The 21325-nt window shown below is 37.6% G+C and overlaps 1 protein-coding gene across 1 annotated transcript; it reads right to left on the bottom strand.

Annotated features, from left to right (window-relative positions):
* Positions 1-395: 395 nt before the first annotated feature.
* On the bottom strand, positions 396-7027 carry SPIC (Spi-C transcription factor). Its single transcript, XM_021536659.2, has 4 exons — positions 6922-7027; positions 5158-5270; positions 4122-4230; positions 396-823 (listed from the first exon to the last, which is right to left on the bottom strand). The coding sequence occupies exons 1-4, from the start codon at positions 7025-7027 to the stop codon at positions 396-398; spliced, it is 756 nt and encodes a 251-aa protein (XP_021392334.1).
* Between the last annotated feature and the right edge of the window lie 14298 nt (positions 7028-21325).

The following is a 21325-nucleotide window of genomic DNA, read 5'->3' as shown; positions in this document are numbered from 1 at the left end:
TTAGGGATGCAGCAACCATGGTACAACATTAACTAAATTCTGATTGCAGATATGCATGAAACTTCCAGTGAGTGTTGTCACAATGGGATCTTTGATGTCCACTAACAGACAAAAGCCTTGATCCTATTCTTGAATATATAATCTTGAAACTACAATAATTCCTTTGATTAGCATCATGCAGAACAGAATGTGTTCTATAGCTGCTAGATTTCTTCAACAGGCAATGACTGTATATCACTAACTTCAAAAGGAAAAAAACTAGGCCAATATAATTTTTGACCCTTCCTCTTCATGTGTTTGTATGAGATCTTAAAGGAAAAGCTATATGGAGGGAAGAGTTTCTGTGCTGGAAAGTATTGCTGGATAACAAAGGCCTGTTCATGTGACAGGTAAGTCTAGCTGTTAGCATGCTGTAATGCATAACCATTGTTGTACATGTAATTATTGTAACTGGTCCAGTCATCTGTACACTGATATTCTTGATTAGACTGAATGTAGGGATGATAAATTGTTTCTTTTCCCAAGAAATAAGATGGAGCAAGTCTCTTTAAAACAACAGCACTGAACTGGTACGTCAGCTTCCTACGGATCTTAATGATTTCACCTGTTCTTCCATAATTCCTCAGTGCTCTGGCCATTTTCTGGTAAGTCATGATCTTGCGGTTTCCCTTTCTTTCTCCCCACAGTTCTGCAAGTTTCTCCTTGTTTTTGGAGACAAACTGGAAGACACCATTTGGCTTATCCACCCATTGGATGCAGCTTGCCATAGCTGGATCATAGAGAGTCTCATGGAGGTATTCAAATAGTCGAAGCTTTTTTCTACCTATTAAGAAATAAATCACAAAAGGTCAAAACAGAACTCGGTCTTCTTTTAAAAGATGAGCAGTTGTCTTTTTCCTGGAAAGGGTCTTACAGGCAAAAGCATAGCTAAACCTAGTATGCTGTTCCAAATGAAAAGATCACTATAAACTGTTCAGTGGAAAACCAGCAACAGCAAATGGGATCACAGAGATGTGAGCAACACAGAATCACAGGATAGTCTGAGTGGGAAGGGACCCAGAAGGATCATCAATTCCAACTCTTAAGTGAATGGCTCATACAGAGATCAAATCCACAACCTTGACATTATCAGTACCACACTCTGGTTCTGAAGGGTGTACAGATCTGTGGTGACAGAAGGGGATTTGGTCATTACCACATCAAGAGCAGGTTATGTGGGGATCATGACAAATATCTGGTGACTTCACTGTGTGGTAGGTCTCAGAAGTATCAGTCTCTAGACACATGCTGTGCAGATGCACACTCAAGGAACTCACATTAGGAAATTACATCCTCAGAGAGGGCAGGAAAGACGTTCTGGACAGCCAGTCTGAATGTTTTTGAATAAATGGCTTCCCTGTTTATTCAAAACTCAGAGATTTTGAGATGGCTTAGTTTTGTTTGCTTTGTTTCAGGGATGTTTTGGGGATGCAAGGTAGTCTCTGATATAAAAAAGGGTAAGTAGGTGAGCAGGAAAAACAGGTTAGTTTTTAACCAGAAACTTCATGTAGTCAAGAAGAAGCTAGATCTTCTGGTACCCTGTGATAAAAATCTGTAGAAGTTCCAGTTTGCATTCCCATGCAGAAAAAAACAAGCTTGGTTCTTAAGTATTTGCCACTTATCTAAGTGCTTCTCTCCACAGGCTCAGTTCTTAAACTTCAGTTTCCTAGTGAGGCTTATTTAGTTTCACATAGATCTGGTGGATTCTCCTCTATGAAGTATTTCTAGTTCCCTTCCCAAAGCCAAGGGTGATCAAGCAGCTGCTGTAAGGAGGAAGAATTTAAGATTATCAGACAAAGAGGAACATTTTGCAGAAGAGAGAATCTATGCAGAAGAACATCTTCCACTTTAACCGAAGTGGAAATAAGCAGCTGCACCTAAAGTTCATAAAGTCTTGTCTTGTGTGGCTATTTTAAACTAGGAACAGGGGAAAAGTGACAGTTGCTAAGGAACACTGAGGTCAAGCTAAGACATCTGTCAGGGATGACAGTAACTCTGTATCTGGTGATAAGGAAAGAGGAGAGAAGTAACAGTCAGACTGGGAAGAAGAAGAGCCTGAAATCAGAGGTACTTTCCAAAAAAATTAATAAAGTTTCATAATCTAAGTAAAAATGGGCCTGTGGCTGGAAGTACATATTCTACTAGAAATACATATAGATCACTAAGAAGTTCAAAAGGAAACAGTGAAGGACACTGCCTTGTCACAGTGGACACATGTTAGTAGGTGACCCCCTTAGGCCCCCTCCAACATGAAATGTCCTACAAACTGATAGCACAACAAATAAGACCAAGGGAAAATCCATGGACTACTATGGACTAAATTTCTGCTGGAAAAGGATAATGTAGCCACGTCTGCAGCAGCACTTGATTTAGTGCTCTTTGGCCTCTTAGTTCATTGGTCATTTCTGCTCAAGTTTCTTGTGAGGTGATTGGAGACAAGCAGGTTCCTCCAGAAGGTGTTTTGGAGCATCTACATTAGATTTCAGTGCTGAATGGTCCTGAAGCCACCTAATTGCCTCAGGGAAATGCATCCAATTAAATTCTGAAGTGCCTCTCTTGACTGCCTCCACCCCACTGATCATTAGTTCAGCTCATGGAATGGTTTTGTCGTGACTGAACTGGACTCTTTTCAGAGGAAGCCTGTCTCAAAAGCTGCTTTCCAAAAGCATATCTACATCAGTGTACCCTTCAGAACTTATGACCAGCCTAAAGATTGCCCTAAGTAAAATTTTGTGAAACACTTTGAACACAGGATTTGGGCCCTCAGTGCTGATGGTTTTATCTACAGATCTATTCCTAAAAAGGCACACTGCTCGTTAGTGTACAGAAAACCTCTTATGTCTCAACAAGAAACTAGGAGGACTAAATTAATTTAGTATAGTGAAAATAGTCTCCCAAATCATAGTTTCTGGCAGGAATATCACCATGGGCACAAGGAAGTCTGTAAAAGGACACAAAATGACCCGATAAGAATAGTTAATCACTCTGCAAATATGTGCAGGTTGTCTTCTGGAAAAAAAGATTAATGGTAGAGTAAAAGAAATAGGAAACAGGAAATGAAGTTTAACAGTACAGAAATTACTGAAGGTCAAAGCAGATACTGACATGTAGAATTCCCCAATGCAACACTGGATAAGACTTGGAAAAGCAACATTTCTGTATTTGAAAGGTTTTCATTTGCAATGGTGTATTTCAGATATCTGAAGTAGAAAACTGAGAAACAGAGGCTACTCTTCCCACCATCCCAAAGAGTCTATGGTAGCAATAGCAGTAGTATAGTAGCAGTAGCAGTAGCAGCAGCAGTAGTAGTATTAGTAGTAGTAGTAGTAGTAGTAGTAGCAGCTATTAAGCAACAGAGACCACAATGTTCAGCATCAATGGGCAGAGACAACATCAAAACCTGACACCATGTGGTTAAAGCTGAGAAAAGGGATTTCAAAAAACCAGCTAAATCAGGAAGCTTCTTGAAAAGGCCTCATGGTCAAAAGTAGGTACAACAGCTCAGAGCTGAAGCTGTGAAAATCTCATCCAGCAGTCACAGAAAGGATGCTGAGTCCCTCACCACTAAAAACCCAAATAATGAATGCAATAAAAAAATGGAGTACTGCAATGACAATGTCACACGACCAATTCTTGCAAAATAGATATCAATTCAAGTAAAGTCAAGCAGAAGGATCAGAAAAATAGCCATAAAACTGCACACTGGAAGTGACAAAACCTGAAAGGTGATTTGAAAAGCAAACTAAGAAAGGCATAAAGTCTGGTGTGCAAGAATATTCATGTATGTAAAAAACCTTTAAGAAAATCACTGCTTGTTGGGCTGCATGAAATAAAATAAGTGGTATAAATAGATGAAGATGTTATTGATAGCTAGATTTACTTCACTGCATCAGACTTCATCCTAAATTATTTGAAGTGAAACATATCTCTGGCTTCAGTTGTGTCCTAGTCACTAGTAAATGTTCACTTTTTTTTTCCTGTTGAAACTTTAAAAAAAATAGGCAAAGGAGAAAGCATGATTTGCCAAGAGATTTTTTTAAAGTAACATGAATTACACATCAAGATATGATCCCTTTACAGACCTTTCCCTGCTTTTGGCTGGCCAGGAGCAGCATGCATCGCTTGACTTTCTGGAGCATTCTGCAGTGTATGGTAGACAGTCTCATCTGCATAAAAATCCGCTGTACTGTTCTTCAAGAATTAAGACAATAAAAAGTTACTAATAGAGTACATTCTCTGAATAAAAAGAAACTTGTGGTAATTAATTGCCTGAAACCTTCAAAATGCAACTTTTCACCACCTTACCCATGGAAGACTTTTCTCAGCCATGAAGGCACTCAAGTGTTGTGAACCACTAACAAGCAGCACTAATTCTTGTCCAGGGGCAAGAGCTGCCTACCAGAGGAAAAGCTGAAAGGGAAAACAGCTTAACTGCTTCACCCTGGACCTTCAACCCTTTTGTTGGAACCAGAGCAGGAGCAACTTTCAGAGCTAGGAAAAGACAAGGGCCACCTGGACAGTAGCCTCTACAGACTGTAGTTCACATGCTGTGTTGTTGTTAATCTGCTGGGTAAAAATGGGCTTTTGTGGGGTCTGTTTCTCTGAAATTATCTCCCTTGTAATATTAATTTTCCATCACTCCTGGAGACCACACTACCAGTGCTTTTAAGAGTGCATATGGACTCTAAAGACTGAGGCTGTCCTCAGATAATGCTGGTCTTTCCAGAAATTTTAGAACAAACTGCTGTTGGAGAAATCAAAATCATGGTTCTTTCTCACAGTGGCAGAAGCTACATCAGATTTTGGAAGCTGCTGTTCTATGCCTGTTCACAGGTAACACAAAGAAGCGTTTTGTCTTATAACTAATTCTCTAGTAGGTTTGCTTGTTAGTTGTCATGTCATGTGATGAACCACAGAAGACCATCAGAAGCAAACTGGCTCCTGAAAAGACATTATTAATCACATTTTGCAAATATTTCCCAAGGCAGTTTCATCTGAATCATGCCTGGCCAGACTAAATTTCTGTTAGTGTTAGCATAATAATTTGTATCAGAAATCCCAAATAAGCAACCAGTCTCCCAGTTATGTCTGACTGTTATTGGAAATGAGTTCACTCACAATCATGTTTCTCCAGCTATACCCTTGCTCCTCCACAGATGGTGCTGGACAGTAACTGGGACTTGCTCGGAGGTGGTGGTGGTGATTGATCACAGTTAGGCAGTTTTTATAACCTGGGAATTAGGAGGAGGGAGCAAAAACCAAGTGAGCAAAAAAAAAAGAAGGAAAAAAGAAGGAAAAAAAGAAAGAAGGAAAAGAGAAGAAGGAAAAAAGAAAGCTATAACAGCAAATAATTTGACATGGTGCTGGGCCTGTCAAAAAGCATTTATCCTGTGGCTGCCTTCTAGATAATAAAGTGTCCAGAGCCAAAATGTTCCAAATCAGGAGGTTATCCAGCAAAATCTGTACTGCTGCTGCTGCACACACCCTTGGGCTGGTTTTGTTAGCCCTCAAAATGGAAAGCAATTTTTTAAAGATAAAATGTCAGATATTTTGTAGCATCATTAAAGTCTTTGGTTGCTGGATAACAGAGGGCCATACAGACCATGAGACATAGTGAATTGGATAAATATAGACTATAAAAATACACCTAGAAAGGAAAAGGGACTGTCAGGCAGTTCTGCAGGCCATCAGTACAATGCAAGTTGGAGTCTCCAATGGTAAATGAAGTAAAGGAGCATCAGAACATCTGCAGTGCCTGAAAGAAGGACACAGAAGGAACCCAAGAACTTGTGATGCTTAAAAGGAGAGTACAACACCAGACTAAAGACATTTGAAAAAATTACCCACTGCAGGTTATCAGAAGAAGATATTGGAGGGCATGGGTACATCTGTTGCAAGTGGAAATGTGGGTGCAGCTGGGGGCAGACTAAACACTGCAAGGGTTTAATAACTCCACCAGCCCTAACAATATATATATAAAGAAGAAGATTACAAGTAGTTTTATATAATGAATCCTTCAGCATGTGTAAATTACAAATGCAGTGGAGCCAAAATATTGTTAACAACAGCTGAAGATACTGCCCTACTGGTCTTATTTACATTTCATTTTATAATAGATAATATGTAAATCAACTTCCTGATATGAAAGGCATTTCACACAAAAGACAGCAGGTATTTTTTTCTGGGCTTAGAGGGTTTGTGATGTAGCCTCCTATTTTCCTTTCCTTGCATTTCTGCTTACAGTGTAAAAACAAAAGCATAAATTTAAAATTTTATAGCAATTTAGTAACCAAAATCTTGCCAAAACTAGAACAATTTACAGCTTCCTTGCATTGTAGGTTTTGTAAAGTATACAACTCTTGAAGTCAAGAAAAACAGTTTTCTATTAATTATCCAGACTCAAACAATCCTTTTTGCATTAAAATATTTAAGGTTCATATATTAGTGCTCAAAAAAATTAAATGAGGAAATTAATTTTGCTTGCTGGTCTTTTTTTCTTTTTTTTTTTCTTTTGCATTGGGATTCAGGGCATAACAGAAGGGCATTTTGAGGTTAAAAACATTTAAACTGGAAAAGGCTGTTGCACAACAGTCATGTATCCTCTGACTATAAGAAAAGTAAGCTCAATACACCTGGGCTGCCGCTGGGAAGAGGGTAAATAGGGCCAGTCCAACAGTTTCCCTGTGCTGTGACCTGGAAGATATTCACCACACTGGGCAGTTCTCATGAGCAGGTGGAAACCCTCCAAATAATTTTCCTCCTTTTCATCCTCACAAGATATCCCATTAATCCACTTCTGGGGAATCAGTCCTCCACCTGTATGTTTCAAAAGGTGCTTTCCTGTAAAAAAGGAGCTGGGAAACAAAAAAGGGTGTTTGTTACCTGGTGGACACTGCATTTCTCTGTCAGAGTGCTGCTGCAGCACTTCTAGAGCATCTTCGAAAGCCTGGCCCAGCACGTCGTGGTCAGGAAAGCTCTGCAAGAACATTTTGCTGTCAAGACTCAGAAAAGACCAGGCTGGTTCTTTCAACGTTGTTAATCAGCTCATCCTAAATAAATACAGTGATGCTATAGAGTACACCTCTTCCTGGCACAGATTTTGGCAGGCACCAAGGGATCACCATAACCTTTTACTATTATGAGAAAGTTCTCACTCTTTGGAGGTCAGTGGGACAATTCACACAGGCAACATAACTCACTCTATCAAATGTTTCAAGGTTCATTTCCTTAATTTACAGAAGGTGTTTACATAAAGGGTGTTACTGCTGGTGGAGAGTATTATAGTCTGTAATACAGAGATGTTTGTATCAACTGTGCAATATTGTTTATGAAGCCAGAGATATCTTTAAATAACATTGACATGACAAAAATAATGACACATAATTTCTGAAGCAGTTATGCAGAGAAAATGCTACACTATGCCATTATAGGAAACAATTGTAGATTTTCAGAAAACTGTTCATTATGATTTTAGAACACATTGTAAAAAGCAAAAGACACCCACAAATTTGAGTTTGACAGAGCCTTCTGCAGCATATTTGAAACACTCAACAATGAAAGGGAATATAGGTGTTGTAGACTTACCATTGTTTAGATATTGAGACTTGAATCCTGTTTAAAAGAACCAATATTTTTAATATTGTATGTTTCAAAACAAATAATAATTCTCTGAGCATTAATTAAAATAACTAAATGAAACAACCCCGTATTGTTTCTAGTTACAGAGTAAAATATTTTTAATAACACAGATAAAATGGATTTATTATTAGAAGATTATATTTAAATTAAATTAAATACTTGTGACATTGTAGTTTTTAAAATACAAGTTAGTTTTTGTTAATAAGTTTACAGTTTCCTTAATGCTACACCTTTATATTATTATCTACACAATTGCAAATACATTTTTAAAGACAGTATAAAGTAAAAATGTGTTATTTTAGACATTGAGTCTTAGTCAACATAATTTCTAATTTGCCCAAGAAAATACTGACCTACATTAAATGCATGTGTTTAAGTCCCTTTGGTTCACAACCAGTTGAAACAAGTTTAGAGTTTTTTTCTAATATAGATTAGCATATGACTGTATATGAACATACATAAATGCTCAGCCTAATTGTGAGTCCCAGAAGAAAATATGGGACTGTTTAATAAACAGTGTAAATTTACACATTTTCAGCCAGTTTAACATGAACAATATCACTCAGAAACATATCTTTAGTACCTCCTCTTTAATTTATATTTCTTAAAGAAAACCATAATCAGGTTTTGTTGCCTTGCAGATTTTTGTCCCCCATTATAATTTACATTATTATTTCAAAGCTGTAGACATGATAATCAATATACCAGTATTTTACATATTAAATACTTGATTATTGTGCATTATGTTTCAAAATACAAAGGAGAGATAAGATACATAAATATTACTGAGGAAGAATTTTATCCAACATTAACCATAGACATTCCAAACTGGGAATTTTGCCTCAGGTAAGTATGTTATAGGGTACAGTCAAAATTTGCAGAAGTGTTTTTAAATCTTGACAACTATATGGTGGAAAATCTTAGCAACTCACTGAAATCAGTGGAATATTTCTCTCTGAGTACAGTGCAATAAGTATTTGAATCATCAGATCCAAATCTAATCTAAAATCAGAATGGGCAATGTCAATCCTTTAGTTGCAATGGTGGCCACAGATTCCTGGGGCACAGGGCTATAGAAATTAAAGACAGGAATCTGCTTTGTAAAGATCCCCACATATTTTCCCCATAATGTTAAGTAATTCCCTTCCCTTAAAGTGATTTTTTCTAACTCAGACTCCAAACTGATATCTTGACAGAACATCTACAGCCACCTCAATGCTTTGCAACATCTAAAAAGCACAAGTATAGGCAAGCCACTGTTGAATGGTCATACCATTTGCACCAATGAATTCATGCCAAAGAAGAAAAAGGCACACCTTAAGTAATCTTCAAAAAATAAAAACAACAAAAAAAACCCCAAAAACTGGACACTTACCTAGAAATTCAGTTCCACACACAAGACAAGAATCTGTCTGGTTTTGGAAATGAAAGAAAGACTGAGTTCCCACAGCAAAGGACTGGCAAAGGGGCTGCATTAAATAGCTGATTTTAGGGAAGTGTTTTGCCTAGGGATTTTTTTGAGAGTATAGGTATAGTAAACTGCTGGCATGTCCCTTCATTCTGCACAAAAGAGGGTGATTTGTATGGATTTAAATAAAATTAAATGTTTTAAATATTGTCCAAAACGTGTTTTTTAAGCATTGGGAGAGATTCCTTTTGTCTATGGCACCTTCTAACAAATCTGTCACTGGTATCTTGGTAGGGTCAATCTAAGGCAAAACCCTACATCCCTCATCTGTCCCACATGGACTGCAGTGGATGTTGAGCTTTTATCTGAACCTTCTTGTTAGTTCAGTGTAAGAAGTGGACCAGACTAGATCTAAAAAGAAGAGTTTGAAGGAATTTCAGAGTTTTGCTTCAAAGCTCAGGTTTGTAACCCATGCCTAGCTCTAAAACATTGACTGCAGCATTCATTCAGTACAGACTCAGACAAGCTGTAGTTGATGATCTGCCAAACACTTTTTGAGCTGCTCCAAGACATGCTGTTGCATCCTACAAGAGCAGAACTCTCTGGTTTTCAACTCAGTGCTTCTTATTGCTGACAAAATCTAGTCTGTGCCGTAGCTCTTTCCAGCCAAGTCTTTCAGAAGTACATTTTGAAGAATTTCCTCAGCAAATGCCACAAAACTGATGTAAAAAAGTAATTACCTCTTAAATTATTTGTTTATATTCTCTCAACCAAGAACCTAGTCAAGAACTAGCCTGGTTATGAAAGCTCAATGAAACGTCAATTAAAGCAATTTGAATCCATCAACCATTTCTGCTGCCAATTTGCACCAAAAAGTTTCAGGATATCTTTTTTTTTTTTTTTTTTTTTTTTGTGAAATACATTAATATATGTACATCTTTTTTTGAACTTCAGGTTCTATTTTGCACCACTTCTCTGGTCTGACTTGGGCCTATAACAGAGGGGACAAGGGGGGAATGTGACAAGGAGAGAAATAAGGGAATGAGGGAACAGCAAAGCCAGAGGTCTTGGAGGTTCTCCATAACTGAGCAGCCACAACACTAAAGAGATTGTGGCCTCCAGAGTGACCATAGTAGAGTAGAGGAAATTAGTAAGAAGGAAGCAGCCATGGAAGAAAAGGGTGAGAAACAAGGAGCAGCAGAGAGAAACCACAATGTCTTGACCCCAAACCCCTATGCCACTTATTGCCTCACTAAAGGAACTGAGTATAACCTGTGGAGATAACAAGAGGGGAGGAGATGTGTCTGGAGTGCAGTTGAGCCTGGGAAAGGGGAAGGAAAAAGGTTTTAATGTTTATCTTCTTTGCTTCCCAATACCCAAATCAGAAACACAATATATTATAGCAGTAAGTTAAGTTAAATTACCAAGGTGCACAAGCAGTGCTGAGGGTGTGTAGCTGCTGGCTGGGCACAGTAAAAGAGGATGAAGGTCAAGAGAGGAAAGCTAATGGTTTTACCACCACTAAAATGATCCATCTTACCAAATCAAATTGCTCTGTCAGAAAGTTCTTGTTTCATATGAGAGGCTACACCAGAAGGCAGGCCAGCAAAAGGTTTGTTTTCAGAGGAAATGGGAGAGTGCCATACATGTCACAAACACACAGCATAAGAACAAGAGCCAATGTTGCCTTGTAGGGGAGTCAATGCCCATTTGTGCATTGACTCTTTGGCCCAACACAGCCTCAGAGCAAGAGCCCAGCCCACCTCCCTGTAAGTGTTCAGAAGAGGCAGAGGAAGGTGCAGCTGAGGACTGAGTGTCAGCTGACATTCACTGCTCACTCCTCAACACATCACAGGGCAGCCAAGACTGGCAGCACGAGGACCTCTACTAAGTCATACTATTAGAGGAGAAAGCCTCGTTTGATTTCTGCATTGAATGGGAGGATGGATTCCAGATAGAAGTCTGAGAAAGAGACTTACTCTTCACATCTTAATGTCTCAAACAATTGATGTGCCTGATAAAAAAATTTAAGTATCTGTTAGAAACCACAACATCAAGCTATTCTCCTTCCTCCATGTTTTAAAAATAAACTTCAAAGAACAGAATTATTGTTTAAGTTTTAGAACTTTCTTCTATCTCTGCTTGTCTTAAAGGATACCTCACTGTGATGGTACAGTAGAAGCATTTTCACACCTGAATAAAACCCAGAACTAAATAGTGGACTACAGCACCTATCAGAGAGTTTGAGAAAGCATAAAGATTCTTGAATGAGGCATTGTTCATATACAGACTAAAAACAAGTCTTGTCCTTCCTAAAGAAATTTAAAACTTGAAATGGCAAGTTTTCTCACCCAGCATTTGTAGATTGCTTGAAGTTTTTTCAACATCAGGAAATTTTTAACTGCCCAAATAGACCCCTCAAAACAGAGAGCACTTCATAAAAAATATCCTGAATGTGACAGCCACAGAGATTTTCTGTGTTTCCATACTTGTTCTGGCCCTTGTCAGATGCCTTTGCCACAGCTCTTCCGGTCAAGCAGCTCTGTAACAATCTTTGCCTTGAATCCACATGTAGATTTACAATAATTACACCACCACAGATATTGTCTCCCTGCAAGTGGAAAAGTTGAGGGATCACATGGCTGTGCTACCTCCTGAGTCTAACCATGCTGACCAGTGAACTTCAAAATCTCTGCCATTATGCTCCATTCAAGGCTCACAAGAAACTGGAAAGTTTCTTGCAGCAAGGATGAAGCCTTTGCTCTATGCAGGAAGAACAGGGATCAACACATGGAGAGGCCTCTTTTTTTACATGTAGTATGCAATGATAATCTAGGCATTAATACCTCACAGTGAATGAGTCTGCAGTCTGAACTTGAAATTTGTGAACTCAGAAAATCCCTGAATTCACATTCCCAGCCCTGGAATATGAAGAAAACTTGCCTTTAAAAATATCGAACAAAACAACTAGAATCAAACCTCCAAACAAACACAAAAAAGGAAATAAATGCAGATTTTTACTAGCCTCGGTACTATTGTTTACCATGATTTTGGTCAGATAATTTAGTATGGAACATATACATGCAAACACATACAAAAATACCCCAAACAAACTGAAAGGGAAACATAAAAACCAACAAAAAACAATTATAGCGTTATATCATATTAGCAAATCAGATTATGAAACTGACTTTAAAAGTCTCCCGTTTGTGTTGGAAAAGTTCAGTCTATACATAAAATCACATAGGTTTTTTATTATTTCAAATACCAAAAGATGAGGATGTATCATAATTTCAAAGTTTCACTTGCCTTACAAATAATACTACAAATGGGAAACTCTCTGCAATGCAAAATATAGACTTTTATTGTAATTGATGGAGTTGTAGTATTATTTCTTTAGCCGGTGGAAATTGGTATAGATACACCAAAGCCAAAGGATCAGTGACGATTTCTGCAAACAGAGGATGACACCACTATTATGTTCACTACAGTAAGGGGAAACTTGCAGTGCCAGCCTTAATGCTGCACATACTTCCCTGGATTCCTGATTTGGTTTAATTTTTTGTCTACCTTATAAAACATTGCAGTTGGTTACCAAAAGAATGTCATTTTGGCATTTAAATTCCCGTAAGAGCTCTTTATAGTAATTTACTGGGCCTCATTATTTCAAAGAGATTTGCCTAAAAATTATCACCAAGTATATCTCATGTGTGAATCTTTTTACCTTAAAATAGACAAAAGATATTGAAAATATTTGACAAATTTAATTTTAAGCCTAAAATGAGAGATTATCTCCATCAGACTCACTTCCTTACCACTAAATATGAAACATTTGCATATCCCATTGGAGGCCAACTCAATGTGGATTGTAAGTTATGATCCAACCTTAATATTTATTTATTTGGGTAGCATTAGATCTGTAATAGATTTCACTAAGAACCATTGAGTAATTACAGTCATAAAATTAGACATTTGGATAAATAATTGCAGATGTTTATTCAAAGCATGGAATTACCTCTTCTAGGACTTAAAATGAGAAGAGCAGCATGGAAGCTGAAGTTGCATGAGTGGGCAGATCAGCTTTACAATGGAAAAACCACTTCTAAAGCTAGACCATCTTACAACTAGAACCAGTGTATTGGTCCAAATGCTCATGTCAGCAAGGCTTCTCAGGGAGCTTCTTCTTTGGCTTCATTTAACCAAAGGAAGTGAATTTCTGATGGGGAACTCCGTTGAGATATAAAACCAGAAACCACAACAGAAGCACAAGGAACTAATAACAAAAAGTGCATTGGGGAAAAAAAACAAGAACCAGCCCTAACTAAAAGAAGACTCTGAAGTAAAATATGAACAAATAATTTTGATTAATTTACAGGTATAGTGAGGTACTGTCAAATATTGGGATAAATAAGACACAATAATACTTCAGCAGAAAACTATCAGAGCAAGATGGGAATAATATGACAGTATTTCATAAAACTAACAATGAATAATGGGAAGAGTTCTACTCTAGCTCTTTCCAACCCAAACCATTCTATGATTTGATGATTAGGAGGTGAGCCTGATAAAGGATAAAACTGAAAGTCTTTTCCTGAAAAAGAAAGCAGATGGAAAGAACACAGTTTTTAAATAACCCTTAATAATGAAACTGGGGAAGCCAAATAGAAACTAACAATTTTCCAAGTAACTGAGCTATTTGTGGAAGAAACATGCTTTCAGATTCGATGGGCACTTAAAATCACACAGGATTAATTCAACACTCCATTTAAATTCCATTCCCCCTAAACCATAAAGCTGAGAGTTGAAAAATGTTAAGTCTAGGTGACAGAGCCCTTTCAGCTACAAAGAATGGAAGGAAGTAATTGTGTTAGTTTCTGGAAAAGCTGGAAAGAGAGACATATAATAACTGCTGTAACATCTGCAACTATTTAGAATTAAAGACCTGTAGTAGACATATAGAAACAAATAGAATAAATGTAACAGAGTTCTAACATTTTTAAGACAACATACATCCCAAGTTCAGGCACACAGACCACATAAGCATCTATTCAAGCACTGCATCTGTTGATGCACAAGCACTTCCTGTTGAACAGGAAGAAAAATCAACTTTAATCATTAAGCAGGTCCTAAATTATCTTTAAATCCCCTGGAAATTACCAGCAATGGAGGAATATGCCCATAAGAAAAAGTGGTGGAAGTAAATCAACGGGCCAGCCTGAGATCCCCAAGTCCATTGAGGATTGAAATAAAAAGTACTATCAATGAAAATACTGACATTATGAATTAAAATAATACAATATTACTTTTAGAATACAAACTGACCTCCACCTGAAATGAAATTCAACAATCTACAGGATTATAGCATAAGGCCTATGAAGTGTGTTTATTTCACTTATAGCTTCAAAATAAGCAGAAATTGTGTGAAACAGTATAAAAGGAATAAATTTTCACTTTAAAAAGTAGGAAATGATAAGTTTTCTGCATCATCTTTTACAGAAAATTAATGATTTCATCAGAAGAACAAGAATTAGAAAAACCAACTGTATATTGGCATTAACCTCTTCAAAATTATAAAGAGAAAATATTTAGGGCTTTTGACCAAAGCATGAAATATTACATAGGAGTTTTTCTACAGCTATTCCTGCTGCAGGTACTTTTGTATTAAATAATTATAAATAGGGTACCCTGGCAGGCTGGACCAAATTCTGGCACAGGCAACAGGAAGGTCAGCTGCCCTTCCCAGGCAGATCCACTGCAAAGCAGATTTTTTTTCTCCTATTTTTCCCAATTTTTTTTCCTATTTTTTCTCTTAAAGGAAAATGTGGAATCACGTTTTCACATCACCTCCATGGAAGTTTCTACCATACTACATGACTGGTACCACAAAGTTAAGAAAAGATTTAAGCATGCAACTAAAAGCAGAGCTGTTTGAGCCTCTGACAGAATCTCCATTTTCAAGGACAGACATTTACATTTACTCCCACCAGAGAGTTGGGCAGATCTTCCCACACAGGGCTGAAATGAAAAATATTAGTCAAGACTTGAAAGCAGGTCAGCTAGAATGAAGGAAGCTGTAAAGCTGTGAGAAAGATGGTAATAAATAGTTGTGAGAGCTAACCAGTTGACAAAGTTCACTTGTGAATGTAAAAATATATCATATGCTCTCGAGTCAAAGTAGTTAGAATACAAAAACTATTAATAGCCATTTTTGGTGTTGTAATTGTTATATAACAAAAAACAAAACAAAACAAGAACCCAGCATATTCTGTCTTTGAAGGAGTAGAATGATGTCAGATTTCTGCCAGAATTGTAGAATAAAAAAAAAAACCTTAAGGAACTGCAGAACAGCAAAGGAAATTCTTTAGAAATAGAATTCCTGTCACTACTAAACTCTGAATGTGACTGAAAAACAGCTGTCCCAAATAATGGGTTTTTATGCTTTGATGAGACAAACAGTGATGTGGGCATAAAGTGCTATGACTAGCAAATTATGCTTCCTATATTATCAGGAAAAGGCTGAAGAAGTACTTAGACTTTGGGGATTTTTACAAACTGATGATAAAGAAATCCTGTATCTTGACAGTAAGGTGGAAGACATGTCAGTAAAACAGTTTCCTGGCCTGGAACTTTTTTTGAAAGAGGATTTTCCAAAGCTGAGTGGTTTTTAATTTTAAATTTCAAATGAAACTGTCATTTAGCAATGGCTTCACACGCTTTTCCAATGCCATTTGAGGTTCCTGCATTTTAAATTATCATTGGATTCAACAAAAAAAGCAAGAGGCCTGGAAGTTACACCACACCTTGTCTTAGGTATGTCCTGAAAATGTCCTCCATGGAATTCCCCAAAACCACATCTACGTGATCTCAGTGAGTTTAGCTCACTTGCGTTTTATGGGATGTATCTACTAAAGGCAGATACACAAGAAAATTTAAAATAATTTAAAAATCAAGACAAGGAATCCTTGAGAAGCTAAGGATCATGACTTGTTATTAAGCTGTTAGGCAGTCAAGTGCATAATTCAGTCATACATGAAAATCTTCAATACAGGAAGGAGAGGTTTTGATTTATAGAGACTTTTTTAAAGATCACTTCAAAAATATTTAGAGCAAGGTACCGAGTTCTAGAAAACATTCAGCTATAATCTTAAATTCACATGTAATTGGAAGCATATTTTAACTTAAAACTGATCAGGTGCTTAACATGCCTGGGCAAGCTGAGCTCCTGATTAATGAGTGGTAAGAGGAAATGCTTTGCATTATAGCTCCCCAAAAAGATGTCAAGCACCTTCCAGAAAAAAAATATAAACAGGATTCCAGACAATGCAGCCTGCAAGTTACATTGTTAACACAATACCTCACAGGAGAATGACAAACATGCCACATCAATCTTCAAATCAAATTATATTTCTCACCTGCCATACTTATCTAATTTTAAGCCAAGCTCTTAGCATTACCTCTTTAAAAATGTATTGAACAACTTTCAGATTCAGGGAATACAGCACCTATTCAGTAAAATTAAGTGCAACACCAGCATTACATATTTCACATGCACACCCTAAGAGGTCAAACTTTACTCCACCCCTCATCAGGGACTTATAACAACTTGGGTTTATTCTAAATATACATTGAAAAAGGTCTGTAAACACAAATAATGACAGAAATAATGGAGTAGGTGTTATGTTTTTATGCCACTGCGTGTCTCACATTAAACATTTGCTCAGTGTTAACTTAAATGCATGGGAAGTAGAATGTCCTTTTCCTAAAAAACATCTTCTTTAAGACTCTCTATTTATGCTGTTGCTTGGATGCAGGAAATGTCTTGGTCACAGTACAGTTAAAGAAACACTCGCAGTTCACTCATAGTTCAAGAACTTGGTTTTTTTCTGCTCTTTCAGATCAACTTTATCTTCTACTGACACCTGGACAGTGCTGAAACCTCACAGGATGAGTTTGACTGGAACACAGGCAGGAGAAGGGATAAATCTGGGAGAAAGCAGTGCCAGAACAGTAGCAAGGATTGCTGTGTAGGACACCCAGAAGGAAACTGCAACTGATAATGAGAGAAGCAGGAGATGCTGGGAATTAAGGCTGAGGTCATTGTAATTGGGAGGTGACTGCACAGACACTGGCTCTGAACTCAAGTGCTCAGTGGAATCGTGGGGAAATGTGGCAGAAGGTGATTTAACCAGGATTTGAGAAGAGAGGATTGGTGCCTGTTTGACAAGAAGATAAAATAAAGGCTGAGATTCATATAGGAATCAGCACTAATTTTGTGAGGCCTGACTGAAGAGCATGGGATTGGGGATGAGAAGCTTGGACCAATATATCTTGAATTGAGGGGGCAAGAAGAATAGAAGCCAAACACAGTGGAAAAGAAGACTGAACTTTGAAAGATAAGTGAAGAAGGGAGTAAATGGAGGGGGAAGGACTAATGCCATCTTTCCACTCCCAATCTCCCAAGACTACAGTGAAAGCCAAGATTTTATCTGGACTCAGAATATTTCCCTGCTGCAGCAAATATTGGTGAAATTCTTCAGTGAAGCAAGAGGACAGCAATCTCCTATTGCTATCACCTCAGCAGTTAACTCAAATGGTGGAGGTGCAGGTGGCAGACTGAAGGGAATTTTTTTTTTATGTTAGGTTTTTTCCAAATGTTATTTTTGTTAACTAAAGCATCTGAAAGTGAGGCATGAGGGATCCTCTTCCAGGAGAATATGGGGATACTCAAAAGGCAGAAAATATCAAATCAAAACATAATAATCTCCCTTTCCTCCTCCATGGCTTTATATTTTAACATTTTCCTTTGAAGGCCCTTATTTTTTAATGTACATGGAATAAATTTTGCCCTAATAGTGAGTGGTTCTGCTCAGTAAATGAGACTATCACACGCAGAAACCCTGTTGCATCTGTTGCAGAAGTTATAAACTGTCTGGTGAACAAGGAAGGGCGAGGATGCTCTCAAAGTTAGAGCAGCTGAATGCTACCCTGGAGAAGTGGGTTTGGGTTCTGAGCCTGCTTCTACCACAGAGTTCCCAAATGATGAGAGGCAAGTCCCTTTGAGCAAACTTTCACAGGTGGTCTCTTACTGTGGGTTCCTCATTTATGGGACTTCTGACTCGAGACCCCACCATCAAGTTTGCAGAAATGCTGAGCAGGACCAGCTGCAAGTATAGTCACAGAGCGCTGGCCTGACCCCACAAACTGTCCACAAATGCTGAACTCTCCAAAACAGAGTTCTTGGGTATAATAGATCAAATACACAAAATTAGTGGGTATTTTCCAATTTAATCTCATTGTGCCATCATCCCTGTAAAGTAAGGATAAAAATTGTCTTCACATCACAATGCACTTATAAATGTTTTAGTCCTTATGTAGCATTCACACATTGTAAGGGAGGAAGTATAGAAAAATCTATAAAGAGGTTAACAATTCTGTCTTGAAAGAAGTATTTGACTATGTAGTGGATAAGGCTTGGGGATGCAGTCAGGATTGAAATCCCACTGGCTGATTAGTCACTCAGAGAGCACTGCCTTTTTATGTACTGAATGAAAGAAAGAACCTTGTAGCAGAAACTGCTGGTTATCATGTCATAATAGCACCACAATGCAAATTAAAGTTCTACAGTCAACTTAATTTGGCCATGTTGTAATTAACTTTTGTTGCAATTAACTTTTTGATTACTTTATTTGCAATCTTAATATCCTTTTGAAGAAGATTTCATGTGTGCCAAGACATAAGGACTGGAGATTTTTACTAGTCTGTTACTGTAGAATATAGTTTCATCTTCCTTTAAAAAAAAAAATCAGGGGCTTCACCAGAGGTGCTTTAAAAGCAGCAATATTTTTTCCCCAAAAATATTTTGAAGACTTTTGAATCTGAATATATTCATATAAAACAACATTTAAAAAATTGTAATGAACTAAAAATTCCTTTCCCTCAGTTCTTAGATATTCAATATTCATCTCTAAAAATGACTAATACAACAAAATCTCTGAATAATTAGAAGCAAAGAACACATAGAGCATAATCCAGAAAGCTGTAGGAAGGGGAATCTTTGGGAAACAACAAATACATTGCTAGTGTTCCATTTGCAAAATGGTCTGGGCTGATCTTGCTTTGTGGAAACTCCAGCTGGTTATGGGATGCAGGTGGAGCTTGAAAGATGCCTGTGGCTAAGAAGCCAGAGAGTTGGTACATCTGCTTTCCATATTTCATGTTTTCATTCATTTTCAGCAGCCCTGTGACTTCTGACACAAACATAACATAAAATATCTTGATATGTGTAGTGCAAGATCAAGCAATAATTTATATACTGATGAAGAAAAAGAGAAATAAGGTATTTTTCTTTTAATAAGCAAAATTAAAAGCAGAAAATCCAGATGTCTGTATTTCCCTCTGTGTGTCATTTCAGAGTAACCAGACTCTCACTCATTACTATATACCTACAGTTAAATATTAGGCATCAGTGATAATAAATCCAACAAGTGGCCTGTCAGACTTCTTTCTTCTGCTTTCTAAGAACACAAAGACTGATATAAAAAACCCATTTGCTTGAGAAAATTACACAGACCAGTAATAACTTGGAAACTGAAAGGCACCAAATGAAAGGAAAATAAGCCTGAAAAAACATCATCAGCTTTGATTAAAATAATCACTGTTGCAAGTACAGAATTCCCATGAGAATGCTTGGAAATTGTAAATCATAAATCTACTTTTAGAAGACTTATATGACTCAATATAATGCTTATTGCAAATCAGTTCCTCTTTTTTTTTTTTTTTTTAATGGAGTTTAAATTTGCTAACATACAGTAACATGATTCTTGCAGAACAAAAGCAGTATTTCCACTGCTACATTTCAGTAGTGTCCTGGTTCAGGGCAAATTTGGGGGAAGAGCCCCAAAAGGGTTCCTTCAGGAAAGTAGATTCAATTGGTCCCTCCCCACAACCAGTTCGGGAAAGATACCTCTTTGGAGAAAAAGTGGAAAAAAAAAACCCTGTTTATTAAACAAGCAAATTTAAACAATATTAAACAATAAAACTTCTTGCCACTCCAAGAGAGAGACAAACTCAGAGAGATCCCCTGGGTTGCAGCTGGGCTCGCTCAGTCTCTGATCAGTCCCTCCGGCACTGGAAATGCCACGGCCCAGGCACGGCCGCTGGGCCACCGGCGCTGCTGCTCTCCTGGTGTTCATCCAGAGCAGCTCCAGAGAAAGGGAAAAAAACACAGTCCAGGGAACTTCTTTGCCTCAGCTAGCTAAAACTAACTAGGAAAAGAAGGAGAGCTCTGTCTCGTTGTCTGTCCATCAGCAGACACTCAGTCCAGGAGCAGGAATGTGGAGGAGGGAGTGCAGTTCTTGAAAACAAACTCCGCGCTTCTTCCCCCCGTCTTTCACTCCTGGAACAAGTCTTAAAGGTGTAGAACTTATTATTCAACATAAACAGGGCAGATGATTGGGGATAAAGGCATCATACAGTCAACCTAGAACAAGTAGACATATTACTTTTATTTTGAGAGTCTTTTGAAGGTGTTACACCAAAAATACACAGAAAGTATTTTTATACAGAAATTATAAGATACTACATAGGTAGATTGCCCTTGTGTGACAAAAGGGTTAAAAAAGGGCTAAAAGCAATTCAGCTGACAGCCATGCTTGTCATGCTTGCTCTGTGTCCATGTAGAACACTTACCTTGCACAGATCTACCACTGATAATTTATATTAACCAGACTATCTTACTAGCTGGATGGGTACCCAGGAAAAAAAAAAAAAAAATAATAACAACAAACCTCTTTCACGTCTCATCATTCAACAAAAAAGACCAAAAATGCAGAAGACTTCTCTGAAATTATGCTTTTTTTTTCCTACACCAGCAGTGAACAGTGTGTAAGAGATCATATTGGCTTTGGTCCTACTGGAAGCACTATTCTGCAGAATGTCCTTTATCTGATGAATATCTCCGAATAAACTCCCATTTCACTTCTACACTTCCAGTTAAACTATACACTCTTGAGTATAATGTGCTCCAAGAGTGGTCTCCCTTTACCAAGCCTCTGTTTGAATTGTTAATCTTAGGCAGATATTTAAGACAACATGTACATCCAGTACATTGTTGCAAGAAGCTTTTGAAAGCAGCTGATTGTTGCTTGCTTTTGATGAAATCCTTTGCTCCTCCTGTTTATCCCGTGCCACCACAAATAGCTGCTGCTGGTCTCCAAATCAATACATGGTGACATCCTGGGT

Source organism: Lonchura striata, chromosome 5 (genome assembly GCF_046129695.1).
Source record: "Lonchura striata isolate bLonStr1 chromosome 5, bLonStr1.mat, whole genome shotgun sequence".
In the NCBI taxonomy this organism is placed as follows: Eukaryota; Metazoa; Chordata; class Aves; order Passeriformes; family Estrildidae; genus Lonchura; species Lonchura striata.
The sequence above is the reverse complement of the archived record's forward strand: the minus strand, read 5'-3'. Positions and strand labels throughout refer to the sequence as shown.

Bases quoted from the DNA above. Each gene is read 5' to 3' on its own strand.
- SPIC (XM_021536659.2), bottom strand. From the start codon at position 7,027: ATGTTCTTGCAGAGCTTTCCTGACCACGACGTGCTGGGCCAGGCTTTC. The intron at 5,271-6,921 runs GTAACAAACACC...CCTAATTCCCAG, and splicing joins AGAAATGCAGTGTCCACCAG to GTTATAAAAACTGCCTAACT. The intron at 4,231-5,157 runs GTGAGTGAACTC...TAATTCTTGAAG, and splicing joins ATAGCTGGAGAAACATGATT to AACAGTACAGCGGATTTTTA.